Consider the following 20508-nt stretch of genomic DNA (forward strand, 5'->3'; position numbering starts at 1 on the left):
CCTTCGCATTTATAAATCACAGAACAATACCTGGTGATTACAGACAGTCTTTTCAACTGCCCATTGCCAAGGCAACCAAAGTGTTCAGACAGATAGGTGTTACCTACAGGGCCACCGAATATACAAACGGCCAGAACAAAAAAAGAGAGAGGCAGAAACATAGAAACATCCGGAAGGAAAAGACAGCAATTGACCCGTTATATTAAAAACAGATAACTTTTGTTCGCTGGTGGGGTTACGTGTAGCGTGACATGAACCCAAGATCCCGGTTGAGGCCGTCCTCATGGGTGCGGAACTTGGCTATCAATTTCTGCTCAACGAAAATAACGGGTCAATTGCTGTCTTTTCCTTCCGGATGTTTCTGCCTTTCTTTTTTTTGTTCTGGCCGTTTGTATATTCGGTGGCCCTGTAGGTAACACCTATCTGTCTGAACACTTTGGTTTCCTTGGCAACGGGCAGTTGAAAAGACTGTCTGTAATCACCAGGTATTGTTCTGTGATTTATAAATGCGAGAGGTTCAAGGGTTTCTTGACATTCACCTGAGGAAGGAGGAAGCCTCCGAAAGCTTGTGAATTTTAAAATAAAATTGTTGGACTATAACTTGGTGTTGTAAAATTGTTTACGACTTGCAGAGTGGAAGTGGGAAGGTTGGGGAGTGGGGGGCGTGGGGAATGGACATCTCACCTCAGGCCACCCCTCTAGCTCCTGGTTAAAAAGAGTGACATCGGCAGAAGTCTGAGAAAAGACTGCATAACCACCCCGACAGCTGGGGAGTGACGCGAGGCCGGGGGAGGGGAAACGGAAAACAAAGGAGACAATAATTAAACAATGGAGATCAAAAACAAAACCCCTCAAGTAGAGAGCAGTGCAATGTGAGGCTTCTGAACGTCCTGTCTCATGAACACGAGAAAGGTCAGGAGTCAAGTATTTGCATAAGAACACAGGAGCAGGAATTGGCCATTCGGCCCCTCGAGCCTGCTCCGCCATTCAATTAGATCATGGCTGATCCAATGAGCTGTATGCAAGATTCTATAAAATGTATTACAGCACGTTTTCAGTCTACAAAAAGGCATCTCAATGGCACTTAATAAAGGGAACTACAGCAACAAGTCACCATGTGAAATGTGTGTTGACTAGACACTAATATCCAATACACATTTGTAGCAGCTTGTAATCTATGACTGAGAATCTATTTACTCTGTTTGATTACAGGAACGTGAACAATATTGTAAAAAATAAATTTTTTTTTTATATAAAGGTTTAGTTTTTTTTCGTTTGGAATACACTTCATGAGTTATGAAGGATATATTTATACAGCAGTACAGTATCACAACATCATAACGTAGGTCGGTATATTTAAGAAGCATTATGGTAAAGTGTATCATTCCACAGTTCAAGGTATTTGACTTTTGTGTGTGTGTTAATTATTGTGCTCAAAAGATGAGAAAACATCAGTGCTGGGGAACGGAAGACATTCCAATTTCGGACACCGGTCCCCGATCTCAATCCTCCGTCCCGCCCCATCCCGCCCAGCGGAAATGGTGCATTGCAAGGGTCCATCTCCCAGCTCCAACCCGCCGCCTTCCCCCCCGTTTAAATTTTTACTGCCCCCAAATCAGGCCATTGACGAGGCTCCCGCAAAAGGCAGGCGGGGGGGGTCGAGTTAACTTTCAAAATTCGCGGCCTGGTGACATCATCGGCGCCGCGAGGTGGAATTAACTGAACTTCGTGGGGGGGGGGGTGGGGGTCTCTCACTGTCGGCTGCCTGGCAACAGATCCAAGGCGGGAGGTGCCTTGGTGGCCAAGGTTAGTATTAAAGATCTGCTCCTTTTAGAACTCCTTGTGGGCCAGAAGGAGCAGAAGTGCTCGCCCTCGCCCTCACCCACCCACAGGTCCCTCAAGGCATCTTTGGGTCTCTCCCCGCCCCGATCTCACTGGAACTCCCCGATCCCCTGCAAAGCCCTCCTTCCACTGACTGCCGGGGACCACATCGTCCCCGCCCTCCCGTTAACATCGAGGCCTGTCGGCATCAGTCACTCCCGGGTCAGAAATAGCATGGTTAGATGAGGAGGAAAGTTCCTTTGACTCTGCTTTAACAACGTACCTCATTCCCGCCCTCAAAAACGGCATCCCTACTCGTTCCATCTCCCACGCCGGCCTCCCTGAGGCATCTCTTGAGTGTGATTGCAAAATTACAAGAGGAGCTTGGCTCAGTTAGTAGCGTTCTGCAACTTGGGGTCAATAGGTTGAGTTCAGGCCTCGCACCAAGCGTGTCGGTCAGAGTAATACTACAGTGCACTACTGAGGCAGTATTCCTGGACATACTCTCCTTTTAGGGTATTAAATGAAGGTCCCTCTGGTCATTCTGGTGGATATTAACAATACCACTGCATGACTTGAAGAGCAAGGATCTCTCCCAGTCCCCAGGCCAATGCCCCCTCACCCAGCCCCCACTCAACAAATGTCAACAACAAAAACTTGCATTTAAATAGCACCTTTAACATAGTAAAAGTCCCAAGGCGCTTCACAGGAGCGATTTTCAAACAAAATTTGACACCGAGCCACCAGAAAACAGGTTAACTTATTATTCGTCTTGCCGCTGTTTATGGGCTGTTGCTGGCTTATTTGCCGAGATAACGGTCTCCGCATTCCAAAAAGTAATTAATTGAGGCCAATTTCAACCCGGCCAAATCGGCGTTAACGAGGCAGTAATGGCCTCAAGGTGGAATCCGTAGGCTTACCCATCAGCGCTGTCGCTCCAGCTGCCGCCATTTTTAACGGATCGACCATCGAGCGGCCAAAGCACCCGCCTGTTTCAGGCGGGGGGGCCCTCGTCATATGCAACTCGGGGTCCTTTGACGTACAAGAGGACCCCAATTGCCATTTTAGGACAGAACTGTACAGCAGAAGAGGCCCTTAAAAAGGGGTACGGTTAAAATCATTTCTGCGCGGCCAGGAGCAGGGGTGCTCCTCCGGGCCCCGCAAAAATAACGTGGAATTTTTGCAACCTGCAATCGCGAGCTTCCCCCCCCCTCACCTTGCTGCTGGACGGCCCAATATTGCGCCTGCCCGAATCCAGCGAGCTCGATCGGTGATGCCCCTTTGGTGCCCGCGGCTCACCGGTTCTATTTAAATAAGGTTCGGGCCTCGAAAAGGCTTGGGCCTCTTCGCTCCTAACTCGGGCGGGCGGGCAGGCAGGCCGTCTGTGCGTTTCCACCAGTCGGCCGCCAAAGGTGTAATTCTCCCCCTGTTGTGTGAAGCACTTTGAGACATTCTGTTAACGTTATATAAAGAGGAGTCTTGTTTTTTGCTTTTCGCAATACTGCAAAAACACAAGGAAGGCCATTCGGCCTACCTTCTAGAAAAATTCACATTTTAAAGAAAAAATCATTCCTAAGTTATTGGGTCCACTCTACCAAAAACCCATTCCAAGTGTTGATCACTATGGCGTCAAAGAAACCTTCCTGATACGAGTCCAAAGTTTGCCTTTCACCAGTTTGAACCTATGGTCCCTTGTCCTGCTGTCATGGCTCAGGAGGAAACAAATATTAAAAATTAAAATCTTACCTCTTTGGGCCCCGTTCCCCGGCAGGTTTGGCCTGGTGAGGAGGCCACCACTGCTCCTCCCTCAAGCCTCAGGCCCTGATGATGTTATCAGAGCCCGACCTGCAGGACCCCACTGGTCTAGGGCAGTCCTGCAGGCGATTTTCAATGTAAGGTTAAAATCGGCCCTCTACAGTCTAGATGGAAGAAGGTTAAATGGGTGCATATGTTAAATTGCATAGGTAAGGTGAACCCTGAGTGTTAGTCAAAGAAAATGGCCAATAGGACTAAAGGACATAAATTTAGATGAGTGAGCAATAAATTTAAAGCAAATACTTATTAGAAAAAATTCTTCACTCAAAGGAGCAATTATTTGGAGTCATCTGGCAAGTGAAATAGTGGAGTCAAAGGCATGAGAGGCTTAATATGCAGCTGGATTCTAGGCTGGGTAAGTTGCATTACTGGAGGGATAGGCTTTGATGGGCTGAATGGCTTTTTCCATCCTTGACTCTTTTTTTTAATGTTCTTATGTAGTATAGGTAGCTATATATTATGACATAACCACAAACACCATCACTGCCAGACTTGTGGTTTAGCGTTTCACTGGTACAGTCTACTACTGGTGAGGCTCCGTTATATAAATAGATATATCTTCTACACACATTGCATTACAATGTTACTCATGCATCCTATACGTAGCCACAAGGCCTTAGAAAACTAGAGTACTCTAACTTAGGATCATACAGCGTTACAGCACAGGAACAGCCCACCGAGTCCGCACCTGTGTTGTTTCTCCAACTAGTCTAGTCCCACTGTCCTGCTCGCTCGTCATGGCCTTTAAGATTTCTCTTTTCTCATGCAACTTTCCAATTCCCTTTTTAAGAATTTGACTCTGCGTCAACAACGGTCTGACATCTAATTCCACGTTCTAGCCATTCTCTGGGTAAAGATTTTTTTTTAAACTTCCCCTTTAATTCTTTTTGTGATTACCTTCAATTTGTGCTCTCTCACTACCGCCTCCCCTGAGAATTACAGAATTGGAATGGATATTTTTGGAGTATGTGCGTACGCACCCTGTAACCAATGCACGACAACCTCTCTGAGACATATCCACACGCATATATGCCACACAAAGCACGTGCGTATGTGCAAATCGCACAGGCCAGCGCAGGAACGACCGGCCGAATGGCCTCCTTCTGTGCCCTAAGATTCGACATGAGATGGGAGCTGTGTACTCTTTGTATACCCACAGTAACTTATCACAGGTAACAACAGAAAGATGCTTGAAATACTCAGCAAGTCAGGCAGCATCTGTAGAGAAAGAAAATATCATAGGTGTTGGGCACTTGAATTGAAACCTCTCCATCAACAGTTCACCTCAAATAACAGCTCCACTGCTATGGCGGTGTACAGTTACCCAATTTACAGTGTACATGTACAGGATCTGGTACTGAGATACATTTGCCAGCTGAGAATGAAGTATCACACTTTCACTGCACACGGTCTGGCAGTGCACGCTCACTGGCATCACGGCAGTGCCAACACCAGATGGGAACAGGTGCGGGCACCCCATGAACTGGATTGGACCAGCGACACAAAATCTTCAGGCTCGCTGCGAGGGGCGACAGAGCTTCAGCGGCCCAGAATGTCCCCTGCTTCGACAACATCTCTTGATGGGATGGGTAACCGGCCTCTATCAGTCCCTCCTGCACGAAGCGGTTATGCTGAATAAGGAACTGGGTCCAGGAAGTTCGAGTCAATCCAATCCGTGTCATGACGACTCATCACCCTCAAGACTGACTTCATTAGAACACAGCCAATCTGTATGTTGACAGTAGTATACAACGAGCTGAGCTCATTCAAGGTTTCTGAAGTGCTGGCGATGGAAGGACGGGTGTTGAAAGTCCATCCATACTGGCAACGGGGATGTGGATCTGGGTGTTCCCTGCTGAAGGAAACTGAAAGAGAAGAATGCATTTATTATGATGACTGCCATTTATTATTAATAGTAATACGCTATTTTTCTTGTCCACTTTAGTTCCCCAAACGTTTCCCCTACTCCTCATACCATTACCCAGCCAAGAAGTGCAGGCAATTGGGACTAGCTTAGTGGTATAAACTGGGCGACATGGACATGTTGGGCCGAAGGGCCTGTTTCCATGTTGTAAACTTCTATGATTCTATAAGAGCAAGCAAGTGACCTGCCCTTGGTCCTTTATCAGTGTCACCTTTGAACCAGCGGACCAAGGGACGCATGAAACTAGTTCAAAGAGATTAGCCTGGTGATTTTCCTTCACTCTTGCGGTTAAAGTGCCTTGCCTCAGCTTGCTGCCTTCCCTTGATGACGTGGCTGAGATCGGGAGCTCAGAGTGCAGGTGAGTCACAAGTCTACGTGTACAGAATCTGCCACTGAGATACACAAAAGCCTGAGGGGGCCAGAGGACAACGAGGTGTCACACTTTCACTGTTATATGCTGTGGCAGTGCACACCCGCAGGCACTGTGGCAGCACCAACGCCAGATGGGACAGATGTTTGGCTCTGTGGTACCCAATTCAAACCCCAGGGCACTTGACAACCTCAAGTGAACAGGTAGAAGCTGGCTGGAGCTGACCGAGTATCAGCCCTACAATATATTATTAAACCTGTAACGATGTAGATGTTCCCAATCTTTACCCATGGAAGATGTTGATGCGAAAGATTGGTGTAGTAGTTCCAAACTTTGAGGGTAGAAATTCTGCAGGGCGTAACTTTGGTGGAAACCCTGGAGATCCAGCACAAATGGCCACTTGCACCGTTTCTCTGAAGTTTCCGCCAATCTTACGCCAAAGTTACGGTGGGACTCCCACCCTGTAGAGTTTAATGTCTAATCTTACCTGAAACGAGAGTTTGGCAGGGCTCATTGGTGCTATCGGGCTAAGTGTGCTCCAGAAGTGAATGGTAGATGGCAAAGTGTTTGGTGTCAGCATTATTGGAGTCTGTAAAAAAAAAAGAGAAGATAGCAGGGTAAAATTAAAAGCAGTGATCACCATGTTTTGGAACCAGTGTGGGCATTAACCATCCCCAGTTCAGGTGTAGCGTAGGCTAGACGCAGAGTAAAGCACCGCTACTTTATCCCAAAAAGATACCTTAACTCCAGGCTCAGAAGAAAGTCTCTGCTACATCACTGCAATATTTCCATTTCACAAACCAGCTATCCTAGGCACCTCAATGCAATTGCAGGTCCCTCTGTTTATTGTGGAGGCTCCAGTTACCTACTGGCCAGTATGACAGTGGGGTAATAACAATTGTTGGAACATAGGAACAGGAGGAGGCCATTCAGCGCCCCCCCCCCCCCCGAGCCTGTTCCGCCATTCAATTAGACCACGGCCGATCTGTATCTTAACTCGACCTACCGCCATGGCTCCGTAACCATCAATATCCTTGCCCAACAAAAATCTATCAATCTCAGTTTGGACATTTTCAATTGACCCCCAGCCTCAGCAGCTATTTGGGGGAGAGTTTTCCAGATTTCCACTACCTTCTGTGTGAAGAAATGCTTCCTGACATCACCCCTGAACGGCCTAGCTCTAATTTTAAGGTTATGCCCCCTTGTTCTGGACTCCCCCACCACAGGAAATAGTTTCTCTCTATCTACCCTCTCAACTCCTTTAATCATCTTAAAAGTTATGCCCAGATGGACAATTGTGACCTTGCTTTTAAATGAACAATGCCTCGATGTGTGGCCTGAGTTAGCTTTTGTTTGATGACATCAATCTTCAGAGGGACTATCAGTGTGGTGACTGTTCCAGTCCATTGTTTCCTTGATCTACACCTGTCAGCCGTGGTTCAGTGAGTATCACTCTCGCCTCTGAGTCACGAGGTTTTGGGTTCGACCCCACTCCAGAGACTTGAGCACAAAATCCAGGCTGACACTCCAGTGCAGTACTGAGTACTCCAGTGTTGTCTTTCGGATGAGATGTTAAACCAAGGGCCCCATTTTCCTTCTTAGGGTGGATGCAAAAGATCCCATGACACTATTTAAAGACAAGCAGGGGAGCTCTTCCTGGCCAGTATTCATCACTAAAACAGATTATCTGGTTATCATCACATTGCTGTTTGCAGGATTGCTGTGTGCAAATTGGATTACAACAGTGACTACACTTCAAATTGGCTGTGAAGTGCTTTTGGACGTCGTGAAAGGCACTCTATAAATGCAAGTCTTTCTTTATACCTTATTTGAAATGAAAGACTCACAGCAGCAACTAAAGAAGATCCAGCTCTCCTTAGAAAAAGGCCCAAGTTTCCTGGCAAGAATCAGATCCAGAGTACGTGCACATCACATCTGTGAAATCAGCACCACATGAACAACTATGATGCACATGCATCTCCCCATCTGATTTTCTGGTAAGGAAACAAGTATGTAAAAACAAAGAGATTAGCGAGAGTAAACATGGGGTCCCTTAGAGGCAGAGACAGGAGAAATTATAATGGGGAATAAGGAAATGGCGGAGATGTTAAATATTTTGTATCTGTCTTCACAGTAGAAGACACAAAAAACTTACCAGAAATAGTGGGGAACCAAAGGTCTAATGAGAGTGAGGAACTTAACGTAATAAAGACTAGTAAAGAAAAAGTACTGGAGAAATTAATGGGACTAAAAGCCGACAAATACTCAGGACCTGATGGCCTACACCCGAGGGTTCTAAAAGAGGTGGTTGCAGAGATAGTGGATGCGTTAGTTTTGATCTTCCAAAATTCCCTAGATTCTAGAACGGTCCCCGTGGATTGGAAGGTAATAAATGTAGCCCTGCTATTCAGGAAAGGTGGGAGTGAGAAAACTGGAAACTATAAGCCAGTTAGCCTCACGTCAGTAGTAGGAAAAATGCTAGAATCTATTATTAAGGACGTAGCAACAGGGCACTTAGAAAATCATAATATGATTAGGCAGAGTCAACACAGTTTTATGAAAGGGAAATTGTGTTTGACAAATCTATTAGAGTTTTTTTGGGGAACCAGTGGATGTAGTATATTTGGATTTTCAAAAGGCATTCGATAAGGTGCAACACAAGAGGTTGTTACACAAGATTAGGACTCATGGGATTGGAGTCTAATTTATTAGCATGATAATTAGCATGGATTGAGGATTGGTTAACAGATAGAAAACAGAGAGTATGAATAAACAGGTCATTTTCGGGTTGGCAGGCTGTAACTAGTGGAGTGCTGCAAGGATCAGTGCTTGGGCCTCAGCTATTTACAATCTATATTAATGACTTAGATGAGGGGACAGAGTGTAATATATCCAAATTGGCTGACTTGGCCCATAGCTAGGTGGGAAAGTTAGCTGTGAGGAGGACACAAAGAGGCTGCAAAGGGATATAGACAGGTTAAGTGAGTGGGCAAGAAGGTGGCAGATGGAATATAATGTGGGGAAATGTGAAATTATCCATTTTGGTAGGAAGAACAGAAAAACAGAACATTGTTTAAAAGGTGAGAGACTACGAAATGTTGGTATTCAGAGGGATTTGAGTGTCCTTGTACACAAATCACAGAAAGTTAACATGCAGGTACAGCAAGCAATTAGGAAGGCAAATGGTATGTTAGCCTTTATTGCAAGGGGGTTGGAATATAAGAGTAAGGAGGTCTTGCTGCAATTATACAGGACTCTGGTGAGGCCACGCCTGGAGTACTGTGTACAGTTTCAGTCTCCTTACCCAAGGAAGGATATACTTGCCTTAGAGGGGGTGCCACAAAGGTTCACTAGATTGATTCCTGAGATGGGAGGGTTGTCCTATGAGGAGAGATTGTGTAGAATGGGCCTATATTCTCTGGAGTTTAGAAGAATGAGAGGTGATCTCATTGAATTGTATAAAATTCTTAGAGGGGTTGACAGGGTAGATGCTGAGAGGCTGTTTCCCCTGGCAGGAGAGTCTAGAACTAGGGGTCATAGTCTCAGGATAAGGGGTTGGCCATTTCGGACCGAGATGGGGAAAAATGTCTTCACTCAGAGGGTTGTGAATCTTTGGAATTCTCTACCCCAGAGGGCTGTGGATGCTCAGTCGTTGAGTATATTCAAGACTGAGATCGATAGATTTTTGGACATGAAAGGAATCAAGGACTATGGGGATAGGGCAGGAAAGTGGAGTTGAGGTCAATGATCAGCCACGTTCTTATTGAATGAAGGTTCGAGGGGCCGAATGGCCGACTCCTGCTCCTATTTCTTATGTTCTTATGAAACAAAGAGAAATTTCAGGGATTTTTTTTCTTCTGAAACTTGGGGGAAAATCGGCTTTTACTGATTCACTGACAAAAGATTCCAGGAATTAATGGTGAGAAGTGGCAAAAACTGATCTTCCACAAATAAAACTGTTGGACTATAACCTGGTGTTGTAAGATTCCTTACAAATTTATTGAGCATTTGTATAAATTTCCATTACAATAGCTTTATCTCCACCTTGTGGGCAAAATAATAACTGCAGAAATCTGCTTAATTTATCAAAGGGACCAACAATGATTTTAACCACAATTTCATAGAATCATAGAACACAGAAGGAGGCCATTCGGCCCATCATGCCTGTGCCGGCTCTTTGAAAGAGCTATCCAATTAGTCCTATTCCCCTGCTCTTTCCCCATAGCTGTGCAAATTTTTCCTTTTCAAGTATTTATCCAATTGCCTTTTGAAAGTTACTATTCAATCTGCTTCCCTTTCTGGCAGTGCGTTCCAGTTCATAATAATACACTGCGTTAAAAAAAAATTCTCCTCGTTCTCCCCTGGTTCTTTTGCCCATTATCTTAAATCTGTGTTCTCTAATTACTGACCCTTTTGCCAGTGGGAACAGTTTCTCCTTATTTACTCTGTCAAACCCCTTTATAGGAACATAGGAACAGGAGTAGGCCATTCAGCCCCTCGTGCCTGCTCCGCCATTTGATAAGATCATGGTTGATCTGTGATCTAACTCCATATACCTGCCTTTGGCCCTTATCCCTTAATACCTTTGGTTGCCAAAAAGCTATCTATCTCAGATTTAAATCTAGCAATTGAGCTAGTATCAATTGCCGTTTGCGGAAGAGAGTTCCAAACTTCTACCACCCTTTGTGTGTAGAAGTGTTTTCTAATCTCACTCCTGAAAGGTCTGGCTCTAATTTTTTAGACTGTGCCCCCTACTCCTAGAATCCCCAACCAGCGGAAATAGTTTCTCTCTATCCACCCTATCTGTTCCCCTTAATATCTTATAAACTTCGATCAGATCACCCCTTAAGCTTCGAAACTCTAGAGAATACAACCCCAATTTGTGTAATCTCTCCTCGTAACTTAACCCTTGAAGTCCTGGTATCATTCTAGTAAACCTACGCTGCACTCCCTCCAAGGCCAATATGTCCTTCCGAAGGTGCGGTGCCCAGAACTGCTCACTGTACTCCAGGTGCGGTCTAACTAGGGTTTTGTATAGCTGCAGCATAACTTCTGCCCCCTTGTACTCTAGTCCTCTAGATATAAAGGCCAACATTCCATTAGCCTTCTTGATTTTTTTCTGCACCTGTTCATGACACTTCAATGATCTATGTACCTGAACCCCCAAGTCCCTTTGGACATCCACTGTTTTTAACTTTTTACCATTTAGAAAGTAACCTGTTCTATCATTTTTTGACCCAAAGCAGATGACCTCACATTTGTCTACATTGAATTCCATCTGCCACAGTTTTGCCCATTCACCTAATCTATCAATATCCCTTTGTAATTTTATGTTTTCATTTACACTGCTTACAATGCCACCAATCTTTGTGTCATCGGCAAACTTAGATATGAGTCTTTCTATGCCTTTATCTAAGTCATTAATAAATATTGTGAATAATTGAGGCCCCAAGACAGATCCCTGCGGGACTCCACCAGTCACATCCTGCCAATGTGAGTACCTACCCATTATCCCTACTCTCTGTCGCCTTTCGCTCAGCCAATTTCCTAACCAATTCTGTACTTTTCCCTCGATTCCATGGGCTTCTAACTTAGCTAACAGTCTCTTATGTGGGACCTTATCAAATGCCTTCTGGAAGTCCATATAAATAACATCCATTGACATTCCCCTGTCCACTACTTTAGTCACCTCTTCAAAAAATTCAATCAGGTTTGTCAGGCACGACCTATCTTTCACAAATCCATGCTGGCTCTCCCTGATTAGCTGAAAATTCTCAAGGTGTTCAGTCAGTTTTGAACATCACTACTGAATCTCCTCTCAACCTTCTCTGCTCTAAGGAGAACAATCCCAGCTTCTCCAGTCCCGCCACATAACTGAAGGCCTGGTTCCATTCTAGTAAATCTCCTCTGCACTCTCTCCAAGGTCTTGACATCCTTCCGAAAGTGTGGTGACCAGAATTGGACACAATACTCCAGCTGATGCCTAACCAGTGTTTTATAAAGGATTATCATAACTTCCTTGCTGTTGTACTCTATGCCTCTGTTTAATAAAGCTAGCTAAGGATCCTGTATGCTTTTTTGTCAGCTTTATCAACTCTTCCTGCCACCTTCAAAGATTTGTGTATGTGAACCCCCAGTCTTTCAGTTCCTGCACCCTTTTTAAAATTATTAAGCATCCCTGGTGTATGGTACTATGGTAAATTGGTGCGGTGCTTAGCTAACTTTCAGGCAAAGTCTAGGTTAAAAAAATCTGGGGTACTTTTGAAATGAAGTCGCTGTTGTAATGTAGGAAACGCAGCAGCCAATTTGCGCACAGCAAGCTCCCACAAACAGCAATGCGATAATGACCAGATTTTTTATTTTTTTATTTTAGTGATGTTGGTTGAGGGATGAAGATTGGCCAGGACACCAGGGAGAACTCCCCTTTCACTTCTTTGAAAATAGTACCATAGGATCTTTTATATCCACTTGGGAGGGCAGAAAGGGCCCCCAGTTTAACATCTCGTTCGAAAGACAGCGCCTCCGAGGGTGCAGTGCTCCCTCGGTCAGCCTGATGATTTGGTGCTCACCTCTCATGAAGTGGGACTGTGAACCCACAACCGTTCTTGCTCAGAGGCCAGGATGCTACCCACAGAGCCACGGCCGACATGATTAAAAAGTACCTTTGGGTTCATTCAAGATCCAGTTGGATGGTGTGACCGGGGGAGGGGGGGTGGGGAGGCTGTAAACTTTTTTCTTTGCAGGGTGGACGAGCTAAGATGAGCTGAATCGCATCCCTCATCAATATTAACCTTTGATTGGAGCTAAATTAAGGTAATTCAACAGCATACCTGAACGTGCTGGGCAATCAATGTAGGAGTGACAGCGCTGGAGCTAGGAAAGACCACCGTGTTCAGAACGCCAGGGTTACTTTTATCCGGAGGAGGACTACTCCGGGCAATGAGGAACGTGGCCGGCAGTTCCAGATCCTTTGGCTTCTTGGGTTTTGGTGGCTGAAGGTTGCTTGTGTTTTCTAACTGCCCCTGATTGGGACTTGCCGCCTGTAAGTCATCATCGGCAGGTTTCGCTTCAAGAATGACGCACTCCAAATCCTCTATCGCCTCCATCTTCACCTTGAAGTCCCCCAGGTGGAGTAGCTCCCCGTACGATTCCATCGGAGGATCACCGCCAACCTGCTGCTGCTCCTCTTGACGCTTCACCTCCGGCTCAGACTCCGGCTCCTGGGGAAACCTCCCGGCCAGCTGGACTTTCCCCTCCAGGTCGGGCGTCTCCGTGCTTCCAGGAGAGCCGCTGGCCGTCCCCGGGGGTCGGTTGGTGCTGCCCTGCAGCGACTGGATGGTGAAAGTCGAGTAAAGCCCGGAGCGCATGTACTCATTCCGGGCCGAGATCCTGGTCGTGGGCTTCAGCTGCCTTTGCAAAGAAAGGCCGTCATCCTTCGGCCTGCTTATTGCCCAGTCACTCTCGGCGATATCATATCTGTCCGACGCCATCACGAGACTGTCAGGCAGGGACACAAACTTATAGACGAACTTCTGCCCGTTCACCTTCTTGATTATGTTCTAGAAAATAAGAAGTTTTTGTCACAGAATAAAATTACAAGAGACAACAGGGGTAGATCTTGACTTTCGGGCGATGGTAAATCGGCAGTCTGTTTTACATCTCCCTTGATTTTTTATTTTGGAGATGAAAATCGGGAGAGATATAGAACAGGCTGCCAACCGGCTATCACCCGTTTCGCACTATCGCACAAAGTCAAAGTTACCCCCCAATTTGTTGCTCTGCCTCACCACCACCTCTCTCGACCCCTCCACTGCCTCTGATTTGTCACACTACTTGACCGACATCCAGTATTGGACGAGCAGACGTTTCCGCCAACTAAACATTCGTTCCCCGCCACAAACTCCCTTCCCTAGCCACCGACTCCGTCCCTTTCCCTGGCCGCTGTCGGAGGCTGAACCAGACTGTTCGCAATCTTGGCCTCCTATTTGACCCCGAGCTGAGCTTCTGACCCCGTATCCTCTCATAGAATCATAGAATGGTGACAGCACAGAAGGAGGCAATTCGGCTCATCGAGCTCGTGCCGGTTCTTTGTAAGAGCAATCCAGTTAGTCCCATTCCCCCGCTTTTTCCCTGTAGCCCTGCAATTTTTTCCCTTCAAATATTTATCCAATTCCTTTTTGAAAACCATGATTGAATCTGCCTCCACCACCTTTTTCAGGCAGCGCATTCCAGATCATAAAGACTCACAGCGTGAAAAAGTTTTTCCTCATGTCGCCTTTGGTTCTTTTACCAGTCACCTTAATTCTGTTTCCTCTGGTTCTTGACCCTTCCGCCAATGGGAACAGTTTCTCTTTATTTATTTTACCTAAACCCTTCATGATTTTTGATCAAATCTCCCCTCAACCTTCTCTGCTCTAAGGAGAACAACCCCAGCTTCTCCAGTCTATCCACGTAACTGAAGTCCCTCATCCCTGAAACCATTCTAGTAAATCTTTTCTGCACCCTCTCCAAGGCCTTCACACCCTTCCTAAAATGCGGTGCCCAGAATTGGACATAATACTCCAGTTGTGGCTGAACCAGTGTTTTATAAAGGCTCTCCATCACCAAGTCCACCCACTTCCACCTCCATAAAATCGCCCGTCTCCGCCCCTGCCTCTGCTCATCTGCTGCTGAAACCCTCATCCATGCCTTTGTTACCTCTAGACTTGACTATTCCAATGCTCTCCTGGCCGGCCTCCCACCTTGCACCCTCCGTAAACGTGAGCACATCGAAAACTCTGCTGCCTGTATCCTAACTCGCACCAAGTCCCGTTCACCCATCACCCCTGTGCTCACTCACCTACACTGGCTCCCGGCCTGGGAACGCCTTGATTTTAAAATTCTCATCCTTTCAAATTCCTCCGTGGCCTCGCCCTTCCCTATCTCTGTAAATTCCTCCAGCCTTACAACCCTCCAAGATCCCTGCACTCCTCCAATTCTTGCCTCTTGCAATTTTCTTCGCTCCACCACTGGCGGCCGTGACTTCAGCTGCCTGGGCTCTAAGCTCTGCAATTCCCTCCCTAAACCTCTCCGCCTCTCTACCTCTCTCTCCTCCTTTAAGATGCTCCTTAAAACCTACCTCTTTGACCAAGCTTTTGGTCACCTGTCCTAATATCTCCTTATATGGCTTGGTGTCAAATTTGGTTTAATAATCGCTCCTGTGAAGCATCTTGGGACGTTTTACTACGTTAAAGGCGCTATATAAATGCAAGTTGTTGTTGTTTAAAGTTAGTTTTTAGTCCCAATTTTTCTCCCAAGGGCTGTGAGCCTTGCCATGGGACAGCTCCATGGGTGCTGACTGCCCTCTGTTATCTCACCGAGTGGCACTCTTCGTCCGTAAGCTTTACCTAGTTCTACATGGAGGAAATCGCAGCTCAGCCCCATCCTGGGCTCACCCGATGTCCACTCAGGTTCACTTACCAGCAGAGGTCACTGTTTAGTGATCAGGAGCAGGATCCCTGACTTGGATTTCTTCCCCCTCCCTGACCCAGGGCACCACGGCCAATTTCAATGTCGGGACAAGCTGCCTCGGCTGGGATCAGCTAACTCAGCACATTTCAGGAATTGAACCTGGGATCTTTCTGTGCTGCAAGGCTCATTCTGGGCGGCTCATGTAACAGCTGAAGCACAGGAGCAGCCCGAATACCGGGATTTCACAGGGATGAATGAATGCCATACAAATAAGGGAAGGAAAGGTGGGGAACGAGAAAGTGACTCAGAGAGAACATGTAGCCAAGGTTAGTTTTCTGGAAGGATATTGTCAAATAGGGCAATATAGGGAGCATGAAACAGAACAAGGAGGACAGGTACATGCTCTGGAGGAATGGGACAGCCAACAGCAAGATCATTATGTGACATGCATGGGCCATTGTAGAAGCAGCCTTTCTAGGCTAATGGGATGGGTCTGTCCCAACCAAGTGTAACTATTGTATTCTTTGCTATTCAGCAAAATGTCTCAAATTAATTACTGACATACATTGTTCACTGTGTTCCCACTCGTGTACACACGGGGAAATGAATGTAAAGAATACTGCGACCCTGATTCACTGATAAAACCAGGTAGCTCACGTGGTCAAGTCCACTTGCCTGGATGGGAGCAATTGCATCAACACTCAAGAAGCTCGACACCATCCAGGACAAAGCAGCCCGCTTGATCGGCAGCCCAGCCACCACCCTAAACATTCACTCCCTCCACCACCGGCGCACTGCAGGTGCAGTGCGTATTATCCACAGGATCCACTGCAGCAACTCACCAAGGCTTCCTTGACAGCACCTCCCAAACCCGCGAACTCCACCACCTTGTAGGACAAGGGCAGCAGGTGCATGGGAACAACACCACCTCCGAGTCACACACCATCCCGACTTGGGCATATATCGCCTTTCCTTCACCATCGCTGGGTCAAAATCCTGGAACTCCCTTCCTAACAGCACTGTGGGAGAACCGTCACCACACGGACTGTGGTGGTTCAAGAAGACGGCTCATCACAACCTTCTCAAGGGAAACTAGGGATGGGCAATAAATGATGGCGATGCCCACATCCCTGAGAATTAATTTTTTAAAAATGTGGGGAAAACACACGCAAAATGAATGCGCTGAATATCCAGTCTCTGTGCTGTAACATTCTGTGATTCTATGATTATCTGCTATGTCTGTGTCTGCTTTAAGCGACACCAACTATAAATGCCGATTGCTCTCACCTTGTCGTAATAATACCTAAGCGCCCGGCTCAGCTTGTCGTAGTTCATGTTGGTTTTATTCTTGCGCATGCCCCACAGTCGGGCCACCTCCTCCGCGTTGCGTAGCTTGAACTCCCCGTCCTTGGACGTCCAGCAGATGAGGTCGTTCTTGTTCTCGTCCAAGAGCTGCCGTAGAAATTGCCACAAAGTTATCGAGTTGTCCATCGCTGAGCTGCAGGGGAGACCCAGGCGGTGAAACCAGCAATTCTACATGAGCTATAATATAATGATAAAAAAAATATTAATTAAATCTGTGCTAACTCCCTGTCTACAAATAAAAAAACAGAAACTGCTGGAAATACTCAGCAGGTCAGGCGGCATCTGTGGAGAAAGAAACAGGGTTAACATTTCAGGTCGACGTCCTGTCGGCAGAACTGGAAGAAATTGAAGAATAAACAGTTATTTAAGAAAGTACAGAGTCACGGGGGGGGAGTGGGGAGAAACAGGAGGGGAGGAAAGAACAAAAGGGGAGGTCTCTGATAGGGTAGAGGGCAGGAGTGATTAAATGACAAAGGGGATGATGGTGCAAGGTTAGTATGGCCCCTTGTTTTCATTTCAGATTTCCAGCATCCGCAGGTCTACATGGAATCAAAAACAATGTCCTTGCTTCCGGTTACATTTTGGTCACCCTTTTGCGTCAGTTTATTCTCATTATAAATTCCTTTGTCCACATTTATCCATCCACTCCCTCATATTCTCTCTTACCTGCCCCCACTCCCCCTACTGTTGAGAGGCAAAGCCACCAAGGGCATGGTGTAAAAGATAATAATTTGTAACAGTGGTGACCATCCAAGGGAGCATTAGGTCCATCTCTGATCACAATATACCCTGCTCTGTGTATAAACTGGGTAAACTGACTTGCAGAAGATTTTGCCAAAAGAACACTGCCTCTCTAAAAATACTCCACCATTTCCATTAGCAATGAAGGGTCATTTTTTTTTTTGCAGTTGGCCCCCCTCACACTATGCACACAGCCCCCACTTTCCCCCTATATAGATTGATGACAAATATCGACTGTACCTATGAAATCTATCGTAGATAGATATCGTAAGCTGTAGCACGCTACCACCCTCACGTTTTGACCTGTGCCACCTCAGATCCATCAAATGCATCCAACAGCAGGATCACATCACCAACTGCGAGGTCGTGAAACGTGGAGAAGCAAACAGCGTTGGGCCAATGCTGATAAGAGCACAGTTCTGTTGGGCGTTGTTTGAAGCAAGGCAGCAGAACTTGCCAAGCATGCCCTGCAGCGCTCGCTGAATCGTGGCATGTTTCGTGAGGGATGGAGATAGGAACGTGCTTTAAGGACGTATTGAATTCACACAAACAACTGGGAGGTACCTGCAGCAGCCCGAGCAAGGTGGCTTTCAAAGTGGACAACTTTGAAGTGCAGAAACGTCAACAGCATTGGTACTATAACAGCATCAATGGCACCAGGAACCAACTAACCAAAAGAGGGAGTTGGCACACGCGCACTGCAGGAAGCTCTGTGTTTCATGACCGTCCTACACAGCCATGAGTGGGTCCACAGAGTACGACTAACTTTTGACCAGCCATCTTCATAATGGCAGGCCTACTGATCATCTGTCAATTACTAGGCCTAAGACAGGCTGAACAGCTGTGCTGCAGGGAGAGGAGCTGACTCACAGTGTTACCATTACCGTGGTTACTGTAAACACGAGGTGGGGGGGGAAAAAGAAAAAAAAAACAAGCTTTAAGAAGGTTCCAATGGGATAACCCCTGGTGCATGCAAAGTTCTACCTGTGACTAACAACCAGATAACAAACCCACATTCACACCCTTTACCCAGTTTCGGTCAGTGCCTTTTACAGCTTTCAAAACAAACAGCAGTTTAATCATTGGAGAGCGGCTGTCAATTAAATCATGGCAGAAAAATGCAGAGACTTGCAACAGTTGAGTTTTCTCCTCTTCCTCCCAGGATGTAACGCCGGCACAGGGAGGAACGGCCTGCTCTCTGAAACCTCCATTCAAATTCCCCAACGCGGGCTGCAATAGTGGGAGGTTGCTAAACCACCCAAGACTGTCCTGGAGTCTCCAGGAATTAAAGATTAATCTCCAGGACGCTGCTGTGACCAACCCGGGAGAAAAAAAATCATAGAAGTTTTTTTTTGTAATTTTCTTTCTTTTGTTAGTTACAAAAAATATTGGAGATGGGGAAAAAAAGGCTGTTCGACTGGGCAAGGTCATATGATGAACCCTCCAGGAATACATCCAACCAGTGTTCGGCAACCCTCGATATGGACCACGCTGCACTCGTTGCTGTATCTTCTGCAAACCTTTATGATATGACGTTTTTGTGCGTGTGCGCGTTTTGTTGTGGGAGTTTGGTTTCTCTTTTAATGTTAGTTTCAAATTGTGTAATGGAGTGCTGCGGCCCACTTAACCACGAGTGGTAGATCACGGATTCTGGCCCGTGAATCTTTACTTGGTGATGGATCACTTAAACTCGTCTGTGCCATCGTAGGGAGGTGCTAAGCAGAGGCCTGGCACTTCGGGCCATTCCCATAGAATGTACAGCTCATAAACAGGCCATTTGGCCCATCAGGTTCATGCTGGCATTTGTGCTCCACTGAGCCTCCTCCCTCCCTTCTTCATCTAACCCCATCAACATACCCTTCTATTCCTTTCTCCCTCATGTGTTTATCTAGCTTCCCCTTAAATGCATCAATGCCATTCGCCTCAACTACTCCTTCTGGTAGGGAGTTCCTCATTCTAACCACTCTCTGGGTAAAGAAGTTTCTCCTGAATTCCCTATTGGATTTATTAGTGATTATCTTATATTTATGGCCCCGAGTTCTGGACTTCCCCACAAGTGGAAATATCTTCTCTACGTCTAACCTATCAAACCCTTTCATAACCTTAAAGACCTCTATCAGGTCATCCCTTTTCTAGAGAAAAGAACCCCAGCCTGTTCAATCTTTCCTGATAGGTATAACCTCTCAGTTCTGTTATCGGCCTAGTAAATCTATTTTTGCACCTTCTCCAGTGCCTCTATATCCTTTTTATAATATGGAGACCAGAACTGTGGACAGTACTCCAAGTGTGGTCTAACCAAAGTTCTATACAAGTTTAACATAACTTCCCTGCAGTTCTTGGGGCATCACCTGGCTCCTGGAAGCAGCCTCTCAGCTGGGGAAGCTGCAGAGTACAGATTAGGGGACCGCACAAAAGGCAATATAATAAAATAAAATTTACATCAGAGAAAATAATGGTTGCGCAGTGTCCTAAAACACCAGATCATGATGGCACCACAGGCTGGGCAGACATGGGTTCAGATTGCTCACATAGGGAACTGTGATATCTGGAAGAATCATAAACTGGTAATCCAGTCAAGGGGTTCAGATAGCACTATGTGGTCTTTAATTGTTGTCCGAGCCTTTGCAATTAGAATCATAGAGCTCAAAAGGAGGCCATTCAGCCTATTGTGCCTCTGCCGGCTCTTTGAAAGAACTATCCAATTAGTCACACTTCCCCCTGCTCTTTCCCCTTAGTCCTGCAATTCTTTTTCTTTTCAAATATACATCCAATTCCCTTTTGAAAGTTACTATTTTTTTTTGAAAGTTACTATTTTTTTTACTGTTTTGATCAGGTTTGTTACCTAGGCCTAGAAATTGCTGTGGGAGCGTTATTCGAAGGTTAGAGTTTCGGGAGCATTCTCACCTGCAAGTTACCCCCAATAGTCCTAATTTTAGCAGCCACGTGCAATCCCTTCCCGCACGGCGAGCTGGCCAACCGAGGGTGAAGGCTGCAACCCTCCGATATCTCTGCTCTCCTCCAA

The 20508-nt window shown here is 46.2% G+C and overlaps 1 protein-coding gene across 1 annotated transcript in view; it reads right to left on the bottom strand.

Moving 5' to 3' along the window:
* Positions 1–576: 576 nt before the first annotated feature.
* Positions 577–20508, bottom strand: part of LOC137334026 (ETS domain-containing protein Elk-1-like) — a 77021-nt gene continuing 57089 nt past the window's right edge. Inside the window, exons 2-5 of the mRNA XM_067998445.1 lie at positions 16668–16922; positions 12761–13489; positions 6418–6519; positions 577–5501 (exon numbers count right to left, since the gene is read on the bottom strand). Of these exons, the coding sequence (XP_067854546.1) occupies positions 5403–5501; positions 6418–6519; positions 12761–13489; positions 16668–16871 (1134 nt within the window). The 5' untranslated portion in view covers positions 16872–16922 and the 3' untranslated portion in view covers positions 577–5402. The remainder of the gene's footprint in view (positions 5502–6417; positions 6520–12760; positions 13490–16667; positions 16923–20508) is intronic.

Source organism: Heptranchias perlo, chromosome 17 (assembly GCF_035084215.1).
Source record: "Heptranchias perlo isolate sHepPer1 chromosome 17, sHepPer1.hap1, whole genome shotgun sequence".
Taxonomy (NCBI): Eukaryota; Metazoa; Chordata; class Chondrichthyes; order Hexanchiformes; family Hexanchidae; genus Heptranchias; species Heptranchias perlo.